This window comes from Chiloscyllium plagiosum, chromosome 6 (genome assembly GCF_004010195.1).
Source record: "Chiloscyllium plagiosum isolate BGI_BamShark_2017 chromosome 6, ASM401019v2, whole genome shotgun sequence".
Lineage (NCBI taxonomy): Eukaryota > Metazoa > Chordata > Chondrichthyes > Orectolobiformes > Hemiscylliidae > Chiloscyllium > Chiloscyllium plagiosum.
The window spans coordinates 76,270,233-76,282,395 of record NC_057715.1 but is presented as its reverse complement, the minus strand read 5'-3'; the positions used below and the strand labels follow the sequence as shown (position 1 = coordinate 76,282,395).

Here is a 12,163-nt window from a genome sequence, read left to right as displayed (position 1 = left end):
TTGTTGGGGGGCATGGACCTGACCAGGTAGTCATGGAGGGAACAGTCTTTGCGGAAAGTGGAAAGGGGTGGGGAGGGAAATATATCCCTGGTGGTGGGGTCCGTTTGGAGGTGGCGGAAATGTCAGCAGATGATGCAGTTAATGCGAAGGTTGGTAGGGTGGTAAGTGAGGACCAGAGGGGTTCTGTCCTTGTTACGGTTGGAGGGGTGGGGTTTCAGGGCGGGGGTGCGGGATGTGGATGAGATGCGTTGGAGGGCATCTTTAACCACGTGGGAAGGGAAATTGCGATCTCTAAAGAAGGAGGCCATCTGATGTGTTCTGTGGTCTTCCTGGGAGTAGATACGGTGGAGGAATTGGGAATACGGGATGGCATTTTTGCAGGATGTAGGGTGGGAAGAGGTGTATGTTTGGAAAGAGAAGATGGTGAAATTGAACAGGCAGGGATTAGCAAAATGAGAGAAAAGATGTAGAAGGACAAAAAAAAGCAGCATCAATTATGAAAGCGGACTTTGAAGTGAACATAGTACTAGGAAAAGATCATAAAATTATGAAAATAGTTCTGATCATAGGGGGAGGGGGGGGGGGGGGGGGGGTGAGATCTTGTAGTCCCAAACAAGTTAAAAGAGCGAGTAAAGATCATTCTTTGTACAAAATTGATGGCAATGGAACAGGTTGGGAATATCATGAGAAATAAAAACCCTTATGATGAAGAAGTTTAAGGACCTACAAACAAATTACAAGTAGATAAAGGCTGCCAAACAAAAAGAGTTGGAGAGCTGGTAAGAATTTGGAGAATACACAGAGGTACCAGATAGAGGACAGCCTATCCAGACATATGAACATGCAGAGAAAAGTGCCCCCTGATGGGGGCACAACCAGATTTGTGGTGCAGGGTTTCAAAGAAGAATTCGGTTATCAAAATTTTTAGAGGAGATTTGAGAGTATGAATTTTATGGCAAATAATTCAACTGCTGTCTCCCTATCTCTCATTTATAAAACACAAGTCAGGAATGTGATGGAATGTGTTCCACCTACCTTGATAAGTGAACTCAACAACATCTAGGACAAGACAAAAGTGACGACTGCAGTTGCTGGAGATCAGAGTCAAGATTAGAGTGGTGCTGGAAAAGCACAGCAGGTCAGGCAGCATCCGAGGAGCAGGAAAATTGACATTTCGGGCAGGAGCCCTTCATCATAGATCCTGATGAAGGGCTCCTGCCCGAAATGTCGATTTTCCTGCTCCTCGGATGCTGCCTGACCTGCTGTGCTTTTCCAGCACCACTCTAATCTTGACCCCAACATCTAGGACAAGACAGTTTGCTTGATTTGATACCCCATCCACTAGCTGAAGTAGTCATTCCTTCAACACCAATGTCCAGTGGCATCTTTCTTTGCTATACGCAAGATGCACTGCAACAACTCACCAAGACTCCTTTGACAGCATCTTCCAACCTGCTACTTCTACCATTGAGAAGGCAGCAGATATGAGAAAACCACAACTTTAAGTACCCATTCAAACCACACGACCCTAATGTGAAAACTGTATCAATATTAAATTCACAGACAATGGGTCAAAATCTTTGACCTCCCTGATAGCATTGCAGGTACACCTGCAGCTCATGGACTGCAGTGGTTCAAGAAGGCAGCTCGCCACCACCATCCCAATGTTAATTAGGGACATTAGGCAAAAAAGGCAATAAATGCTGGTCCATTAAACAGTGTCCACATTTTATAAAATAATTTTTACAAAACTAACATACCGAAAGCTTTCTGCATCATCTTGCATCTTGTCATGTGGAATTTCCAAGTTCAGTTGCACCTCTGTTGCTGTTGATGTAAATTTTCAGGATAAAAATGTCTGTATTTGTTCATGTACTTTTATATTCATAAAGAAAGAACTTGTATTTGAGTCAGGTTGCAACAATTTATTATTAATTTTACCAGTTTAATGCCAATATGGACAGTCATACTTGTAGCCCAGTTTTCACAGTGTACTTACCATCACTATCAATTGTACGAGATGTTGGTTCACTTGGTTTGTAGCAGCTGACATCCAAAAGTTTACCTTCTTTAATGCAGCTAGGCACATAATCCAGATTTACAACAGGAATATTATATTTCTGAATGGCTTTCAGCCTGCAAGAACTCAAGGAATTGAGGTCTGAAGTGATAACGTGAGTACACTGTAAATTTAAAGAAAAAGACTGTTTTCAGAAGCAATTTCACTTGAAAATGATCATGACCAGTATATTAAACTATCAAAGGTTTCAAGAATATTTCAGTAACAAGGTAAGTTGTTATCTATTAAATATTCGATTATACATTTTCACCAAGGATTGTGGAGGGTTATAATTGGGGAAATGAGAGAATACTGGCACAGTTAAAATGCATTGCGCATATGATGGAAATTGGAACATATTTTTATGTATACATATGCAGGAGTAAAATTATATCTAGTTCTGATGAATGGTCAGCAACCTAAAATGGCAGTTGGAATTCTGTTGCGCTAATAGGAATCGTGTCCATTCACTGGAGAACCTGCAGGGAGGGTACAAGCTGGGGCATGGGTTCTCTGACTGGCTTCTCTTTGAATAGACTTTGTTAGTTTTGACCTGATCACTTGGAAATGGTTGAAAATCTTCTGCTATCTCAAGGATTCTCAGGTCAAGACATGGGCAGGCTCAAAGTAAAAAAATGATTGATTTAAATCTCATATGATTGAGGATTACCGTGATTGTTGACTAGTAGTCAGCATGATGGCCCCTCTGTAATTACTGCAATTGGTTTTATTTCCTTTCTTAAAAGGTAATCACAATTGCAGCATCTTAGAGATTCATTGGTGAGCTCTCCTCCTTCCAGATAAGGGAGATTGGAGCCATGCATTCATGCCAAGAGCACTTCTCTGTCGTATTTTAGTTTTTGGTGAGGACTTCATCTACAATGGCAGACGTATTGATTCTCAGCTGTCAGATGGGCTCATGTCAGCTGCAGTTATGCTAGATGAGCACCACTACACTATTCTTAGCTCTCAGTGAAGTAGTCGTTTGGAAGTTTGGGCTATGGACAGACTTGACTATGCGAAAGAATCTACTTGGCTGTCAGTGACTTGCTCAATTTCCAAAATTCTTTTCACAATCATCTGTTGTTTAACATTTTCTGTTGGATCTCGACTTTTTTTTGTGGACCTGTTTTCATTCGGTCAGGTTTTGGTATCCAGGGCAGCCTTGTACTTACAAGTTGATACATCTTGGAGATCCTGGTCATGCTTTCCAAGCCAGTTTCCTCGTAGAGAGATCTAGACTCTCTTTGCGGGTACTCTTCATGATAGATTGAAGGGCTGACCAGGTGATCTGCACATTCTGTAGTCCTCATTTATTGTTGTTAGGTACTGCGGGTTTTCTTTACAGAATGTTTAAAATTTGTCAACATTCTGTTTCTAGAGACAGTGGTTCTACTGCTGCTGACATTTCTGGCCAAACTAATGAAGAATGAAGACTGGATTAGGCAGTGGCTGGTCCAGCGGTTGCTTGCTCCTGTCATGTGGTGATGTGAACATCTTTCCAGTCCCTTGTTCAGACAATAGCGAAATCAAGTACATGTCAATATTCAGAATGAGAGTGTTGCCATGAGATCTTATATTTTTCTCTCTTATGAAGTAGTGTTTGTTATGACGAGACATTTCATCAGGACAAGGACTCTTCCCTCCATCTTCCTTACCAATAATGCTTTTTTAAAGGTTTGTGTCCCTCCAAACTCTGGCATTGAAGTAATAAATGAGAATCAGCTTGTCTCCCTCTTGGACATGTAACAATGATTGATCATGGCCAGAATAGAATTTCCTCTGATCTAGAGTTGGAGGTTGCCATACAGATGATATATTGTTTCTGCATTCAGAACAGCCTCATAAGGCGTATGCTTCTCCCACATGAGGAACTCAGTGAGGCAGCCAACTAGTTTTTTTCTTTAATCTGCGAAACCAACCCCTTGGACTCGACATTAATCCTCAGACCTATCCTTCTAAAAGACAGTCTCGGCCATGTGTCATTTAGGGTAGTGATGTCAATATTATCATGCTGTAGTTCCTGGGCTATGATATTCAAGACTGTTTTTATTGGGGTCGCCATTGAGGGCCCTGATGTTCTAGGTCCCAAACTTCACTGGGCGCAAATTCTTTTAAACACGGGTAGGCCAATGCCCACTGACTGCCTCAAAGTCCTGGCAAAGATTCTTTATCCAATAGCAAGGATTGCTGAAATAATTGGAAACCAGGCTCCTCTGCATGTACAAGGACTAACATGCCCATGTATGTTGCTGCCCCTAATACTTCCACCATCCTAGGGGTACACAGTCCAGCTTTCTTGTGGAATGGTGTTGAACTGGACAGTGTGTGCCAAATCATTCACCCCTAAAGTCTCAAAGATATATTTTTATCCATTCAGGGATTTGGCCTTATTGATTGGGTCTGCATTTATTGCCCATCCTGAGTCAGTGGTGGTGAGTTATCTTCTTGATTCACTGCAATCCATTTGGTGTAGATAGACAGTGTTGTTTAAGAAGGACATCCAGAATTTTGAGTCAGTGACAGAGAAAGAATGGTGATATATTTCCAAGTCAGGATGTTAAGTGGTTTTGAGGGGAACTTGCAGGTAATGGAGTTTCCAGTTAACTGCTCCCCTTGCCACTTAGAGGGCAGTGCTCATAGGATTAAAAGAGTCTTGGGAGAATTTCTACTAGGCATCCTGTAGATGATACACACTGCTACTGTTATGTGTTGGTGCTGGAGGAAGTGAATGTTTGAGAATGTGGTACCAAGTAAATTGGTTGCTTTATCATGGTGTTAACCTTCTTGCTTTTGGAGCTGCATTCATCCAAGCAAGAGGGCAGTGTTCCATAATGCTCCTGATTTGAGCACTGTAAATGGTGAACAGGCTTTGGGAAGTTATGAAGTGGGTTACTTGGTGTCAGATTATTTCTTGTAAATCTTCTCTGTACTCTCTCATGAGCAATCCTGTGATGTTGTGACCAGGACTGTATGCAAAACCTCAATGGTCTAACCAATGTTTTATACAGTTCCAACATTACATCCCTGCTCTTATATTCAATATCTCCCAACGAAAGAAAACATCCCATATTTCTTCTTTCCACCTTGTATACATGGGCCTTCAGGGACTTGTGGACATGCATTCCAAGGTCTATCACTTCTTCCAGCTCTCTCAATACTCTCCTATTTATTGTTTATTCCCTTTCTTTGCCTTCAGGCATATAGCCTCACTTCTCTGAACTGAATTCCATTTACCACTTTTCCACTCAACTGAAATCACATATTTTCCAGCATTTGACAGTCATCTCTTTACTATCAACAACCTTGCAATTTTTGTGCAGTCTGCAAATTTCCCAATCGTGCCTCCCACATTTAAGGCTAAATTATTAATATATATCTTAAATAGGAAGAGAACTAACACCACTGGAAACTGTCTTTCTAATGCCTGACTAAAAGGCCTGCAGACAACATCTACTGTGCTACCTTCATTAATCCGCCTTTTTACTTCCACAAAAGGAAACTAAGTTAGTGAGACAAGATCTTCCCTTAAAATCTTACTGAGTGTCCCTGATTAATCTGGGCCTTTCCATGTGACAGTTAATCCTATTTCTCAATACAGATTCCAGTCATTTGCCCACTACAAAGGTCAGATAACCAGCCTATAACATTTGACTTGTCCCTCACATAGTCTGCAAATAATGTATATTTGCAGACTTGTACTTTTGGTAACTTGCTTGAATCTGCTATTTCCTCCCAGCTTCTTCTTTTTAAAAACAGCCTAGGATATAATTAATCCATCACTCATGATTTATCCACCTACAAGGTGGTCAGTCCGTCCAGGTATTTCCCTTTTGAATCTACATAATTTAGATTAGATTAGATTACTTACAGTGTGGAAACAGGCCCTTCGGCCCAACAATTCCACACTGACCCGCCATACCCCTACATTTACCCCTTCACCTAACACTACGGGCAATTTAGCATAGCCAATTCACCTGACCTGCACATCTTTGGACTGTGGGAGGAAACCCACGCAGAAACGGGGAAATTGTGCAAACTCCACACAGTCAGTCGCCTGAGGTGGGAATTGAACCGGGGTCTCAGGCATTGTGAAGCAGCAGTGCTAACCACTGTGCCACCATGCCACCCCTAATTTATCTAATAATTCATACCACCTTCTCTTTGACTAGAATGTCTGCATCATACCTGTTTTGTGAAGACAGAAGAAAAAGAATACTCAGTTCGAATCTGCACATATCTTTTGCACCCACGCATATTACAATATAGCTGTCACATTTGAGTCAAAAGAGTTGGCCTTTCTCTTGCTCTTTAAATGTGTTGAAAAAAGATATTTGGATTTTTCTTAATTCAACCAGCCATTTATTTTTGTATCCTTCTTTGTTTTCACAATTGCCTTATTGCTTTCACAAAGGTGTTGCAGCAAAAAATTGTTTTTCAGCAATTTCTTAATATCACATTTTCATTATTAACCTCAAGCTATTGTCTCTTTGTTACACATTTGTAGTGGTGGTTTGCCCAACAGCAGGTTGTTCACAGTGCTATTCTTTTCTTCCTGATCCTGTTCCTTTTCTGGCAGTGACACATAACAATCTTCCATTTTCAGTGTCAATGAACAATGAGCCACAATACTAGGGGGGAATACATGGAGGTTTCCTGTTGCCTTGCACCAAGGCCGGTATCCCGTCACCAAGTCACCCTTTATATACTTGTACACCATACAGTCAGCTTGGAGTCAGTTGCCTGAACTGAAGGGGATCTAATCTCCCAGTTATATGTTTTTAAGGAAAAAACAAACAAAACCAATAAAGAAATAAAAAAAATGCAAATATCTTCCTTAAACAAGGGAGAAAAGACAAATAAATCTCCTGGTTATATAGATCAGCCAGGACTTTCCTGATTGAAAGAAGTTGTTAACCTGGGCTAATGACCTCATAGTCTAATGAGGTCAACCTGGTTCCAATCACTACATCTTCCTTAAAGGAAACACAAGTAGTCTTACTAAATAATTTTTTGCTTGTATGCAGCTGATGTCCTCTGAGGTACTAGTTCTTCTGCCACTAAAAAGTTACTAGTTCTGATCTTAGTCATGGCTCATAACACTGACCATGGCACAATTTAGTTGCTGCAGAAATGAACATTCCGTTACTAAATTATAACTACTGTCTGTATTGTGACTAAACATCATGTACCCACAAGTCCTATTTCAGCACTGCTGCAATTACAAATTATAGGTTACCATAATGCTTGATGAACAGAACACATCTTGCTTTGGGGTTTAAATTAACCAATTGAATGAAATAGTAACTTTGCATCAATTACTCCAAAAAGGACAGACAAGAAAGAATTATCTGACATTAAGTGCATAACACATTTTAAAGATATTTCTAAACAATTTGTTCAAAGATGTTACTACACACCTCTGGAACAGGTGAGACTTGAATCAGGCCTCCTGGCTCAGAGGAAGGGACATTACCACTGCACCGCAACAGCCTCTATGCTAGATTAGCATATATGGCAGTGTTTAAGTCTTACCTGTTGATTGACCACATAAGCTATTATTCCATCATTGTTCTTGATAGCAGTATTCAACTTATTTCTCTCTTTTACTGGCAACTCCTTCACATTCAGAACCACCACACAGTCAGTAAATATGGCCATGGTATACCTGCCCAAACAATTCAATTTCTTTGGAATTATTTTATATCAAACAGTAACTAACATCTTTAAAAAAAACTGTAACTCTACAAAGTATTATTCTAAAATTATCAATTATTACAGTAGGTAGTAATATTGCACAAATTATTTCATAAATAAGCTTTTTGGTAAAATTTGTTCACAGGAGATAGAACAAAGTTTAAATGCAACTTTCTATTGCATTCTTAACATTTACTCCAATTTAATCCCTGATATGTTTTAAGCTATCCAGGAAATTTATTCAAATTTGGAAGCATGATGGTATGGAAGCATAACTTATAGTAAGTCAACTAAGACAAGATGTTGTTGTATTCACTATCCAGGGCGCCTCACCATAAGCTTTGCTACATATCAACACCAGATAAAGTATCGTTCAAGGCACAGGTCTTCAGCTTCATTTTATAATTAAATGGTGGCTCCAAATAGGACTTCAAAAGTCAATGTCTCTGATGATTCATGATCTTATGATTCACTATAAGCTTTTGTTTGCTTTTCAAATACACAAGTGTCCAATAATAAAAAGGTGTCACTATTTTGAACTAAAAACTAGAAGACCATAAGACGCAGAACTCGAGCACTCAACCTACCCAGTCTACTTCTCCATTCAATAAGATCATGGCTGATGTGACAACACTCAACTCCACTTTCCAGCTTTTCCCCATAACCCAACTACATTCCAAGTTTAAAGTCATGTAACAAAACTTTAACAATACTGTTCATTGAGCCTTTCCTGAGATATTTCACTTATGCTCTTCATAAAATATCACTTCTTTACTGTTTCTATAACTGAGCACCACTACTGGCAGGAGTATATAATTACAACATAAATTGAAACAATGCAAACTTTGTTATGAATATGGAGATTGGCATTCACCACTGGCTCAGTGGTTAGCACTGCTGCCTCACAGCGCCAGAAACACGGGTTCGATTCCATCCTCGGGTGACTGTTTGTGTGAAGTGTGCATCTTCTTCCTGAGTCTGTGTGGGTTTCTTTGGAGTGCTCCGGTTTCCTCCCACAATCCAAAGATGTGCAGGTTACAGTGGATTGGCCATGCTAAATTGCCCATTGTGTCCAGGGATGTGCAGGCTGGGTGGACTAGCCAAGGGAAATGCAGGGTTAAAGGAATATGGGTGGGATGCTCTTCAGAGGATTGGTATGGACTCGATGGATCAAATGGCGTGCTTCCACGCAGTAGAGGCTCAACGTAGTTACAGCCTTTTTTGTTCCTTAGTTCTAGCCAAGTGGTTCTATCCTTAAACCATCTGAGGTATGTTTTTTTCTGTAGCACTACAATGATCTCAACCAACTTTGACAACCATTTCTTTACCGTACCCTTTTTGAACAGCTGGTACCAGCAGTACTTTATGTCCAGTTCAGTACTTCTTTGAGCCACATCTCCATTATAGCCACATTATAATTTCATGGGACAATCTACACCAGTAACTCAGCAATTTTAATCAACCATATTCTGTGAAATCACATCAATGCATAGTAATTCTGATTCATTTCTTACTGTAACTCCACTTATTAAGTTGTATTCTCTATTCCAATACTGTCTGTCTCCCCCTGTGCTGTGTGCATGCTAGGTGGGTAGATAATGGGGAAGCTGAAAATGTGTTGCTGGAAAAGCGCAGCAGGTCAGGCAGCATCCAGGGAACAGGAGAATCGACGTTTCGGGCATAAGCCCTTCTTCAGGAATTCCTGAAGAAGGGCTTATGCCCGAAACGTCGATTCTCCTGTTCTCTGGATGCTGCCTGACCTGCTGCGCTTTTCCAGCAACACATTTTCAGCTCTGATCTCCAGCATCTGCAGACCTCACTTTCTCCTCAAAGATATGTGGGCATCATAAGAGAATCAGTCTAAACACTGGGGCACAGACAGCTTTACACAGGGCACCTCACACCTTCAATGCATTATCTGAGCTGACATGGGACCGGTTATTAAAATTCACTTGAGAAAATGTAACTTTAAAAAAAAGTTCTGGGTTTACATATGAAAGAACTGAAACCAACATGGCCACTCTGAAAGATGAGAGACTTGACAAACAATCCAGGTATTTTTCAATATATAATTTCAGATGCATCACACTGTAAACTTTTGCTATACATTCTGTGTCTTAGGACCTTATACTCCACAACCACCTGATGAAGGAACAGCACCCCAAAAGCTAGTGCTTCCAAATAAACGAGGACTATGACCTGGTGTTGTGTGATTTTTATCAAAACTACAGGTAGCTTTCTGCCGCCCCCTTTCAGTGCAGACTGGAGCGATTCTGGAAAGTAGCAATTCGGTAGGAATAATAAGTGCGCACTTTGCCAGCAACGCCTATTTTCCATGACTGAATAAAAACAATTTACCGGAAGATGGAAGCCTTGCAACAGCACAATAAACGGTTTATGTACCCTATCGGAAACAAGTCCTTTTGTAGGTACAGTCTTTTTAAAATTATGAGACAGAGGAATTTGTCTAAAAAAAATTTTAGATTTTCACTCGATTTTTTTTTGCATGTCGATCGAGTAGCCACAAAATCAGGGCGGATACAGAATATCGCAATTAATACTTCTCTCTGTGCCATCTTATATTTAGCTCTCAAGACGTCCAGCAAATTTAAAATTGTGATGTCTTACCTTGACTACTTTTCGTCGCGGTTGAGGCAGATAATTTTTTTAATATCAGATATTAGGATGTGAAACAAATCACAAAAATGCCTTCATCCTCTGTTGGTAATTCAGGGAATTCTCCCTTGTCCCGGATGTAATGTCAACTCGTCTTTTCTGCAACCGGATCAACCCAATGTAGGAACATCATGAAAAAAAAACGCTGGCAAGGATGGATAAATGGTTGAATCATCATACTGCAAACACCGACCAAACAAACAGTCAAATAATGGAACAAGCAAAAATCAAAAATTGCTTAAGAAACCCAGCAGGTCAAATAATAGGCGAAAATGAGGTCCGTAGATGCTGGAGATCAGAGTCAAGATTAGAATGGTGCTGGAAAATCACAGCAGGTCAGGTAGCATCCCGGGAACAGGAAATCGACACTTCAGGCAAAAGCCCTGCATCTGGAATGAGACAGGGAGCCACCAGGGTGGAGAGATAAATGGGAAGGGGATGGGGCTGAAGAGAAGGTAGCTAAGAGTGCAATAGGTGGGTGGAGGTAGGGATGAAGGTGATAGGTCGGAAAGGAGGGCAGAACAGATAGGTAGAACGAAGATTGGCAGGTAGGACAGGACATGAGGATGGTGCTGAACTGGCAGGTTGGAACTGGGGTAATTTGGGGGGAGGGGAAATGTGGAAACTGGTGAAGTCCACATTGATGCCCTGGGGTTGAAGTGTTCTGAGACAGAAGATGAGGCGTTCTTTCTCTAGGTATTGAATGGTGAGGGAGTGGCAATGGAGGAGGCCCAGGACCTGCATGCCCTCGACAGAGTGGGAGGGGGAGTTGAAATGTTCGGCCACGGGGTGGTGGGGTTGATTGGTGCGGGTGTCCCAGAGATGTTCCCTAAAGCACTCTGCGAGAAGGAACATCTGCGTTTTATTTTTCTGCACCTCGGATGCTGTCTGACATGCTGTGCTTTTCCAGCACCACTCTGAGAAAAAAAGCTCACTCACTTCAATAATTTCAGTCCAAGACCAAAAATCTGAACTAGTAGTGCCGTTTTATTTGTACATTTGCAAGTGGGTGCAATGTCTAATGCCAGGTAAGACAATGACAAATACACATCAAATCCAACAAACTCTCAAAATTTATACGTTTGAATCCCCATATTTTTTCTTATTTCATTGTTTGCCCCTTCCTCCGCTTACGTCACTCTTTTCCTTAAGACTGATCCCACAACTTCAGTTTATCCGGCCTTGTCCGTGACAAATGCCTATCTCTGGCTCCCATAAGGTTGTTTGACATCATCCCATCCTTTGCTTACCATTATCGACTCCCTCCATCTGCGCTGCCCCTCACAGCATCTTATCACTAAGCCCTTTTAATTGGGGTTTGTTCCTGTGTCCCCATACGAGTGGGAAAACAGATGTTTATACAGGCCTCTCTTCACAGCATTTTATCTAGTGCCTGTATTTCTACCATTGTTCTGTAATCACGTCTCATGCTAACATACTTCCTCTATGTAGTTCCCATTTTTGCTAACTCAGCTCCTAGCTGAGAAACAATCACAGACTAATGTGAATTCATTTACTCTGTATCAGAACTTATAATTTGCAGAAACAACATTAATTCACCTATATCCCACAATTTCCCCTTTTTCTTTTGATTACCTTTTGTTATCTTCTGCATTCTTGTCTTTTTTTTTAAACATCGTTCCCAAAATTCGCAAGCATCATTTCAGAGATTTCATCCATCTTAGTTTCACTCATCTCCTCATTATTTAGCCGATAAAGTTCCTCTGTCTG

General features: G+C 40.9%; 1 protein-coding gene across 7 annotated transcripts in view; it reads right to left on the bottom strand.

Moving 5' to 3' along the window:
- Positions 1-10,766, bottom strand: part of parp4 (poly (ADP-ribose) polymerase family, member 4) — a 140,713-nt gene extending 129,947 nt beyond the window's left edge. For 2 of the 7 annotated variants that reach the window (XR_006311927.1, XM_043691882.1), the window contains exons 1-4: positions 10,385-10,766; positions 7,595-7,727; positions 2,000-2,183; positions 1,761-1,827 (exon numbers count right to left, since the gene is read on the bottom strand). Coding sequence is in view for 4 of the 7 variants with exons in the window: in XM_043691882.1 (XP_043547817.1) it covers positions 1,761-1,827; positions 2,000-2,183; positions 7,595-7,720 (377 nt within the window). In the remaining 3 variants the exon portion in view is untranslated. The remainder of the gene's footprint in view (positions 1-1,760; positions 1,828-1,999; positions 2,184-7,594; positions 7,728-10,384) is intronic. The other 5 variants (XR_006311929.1, XR_006311928.1, XM_043691878.1 and 2 more) reach the window with 3 other exon arrangements.
- Between the last annotated feature and the right edge of the window lie 1,397 nt (positions 10,767-12,163).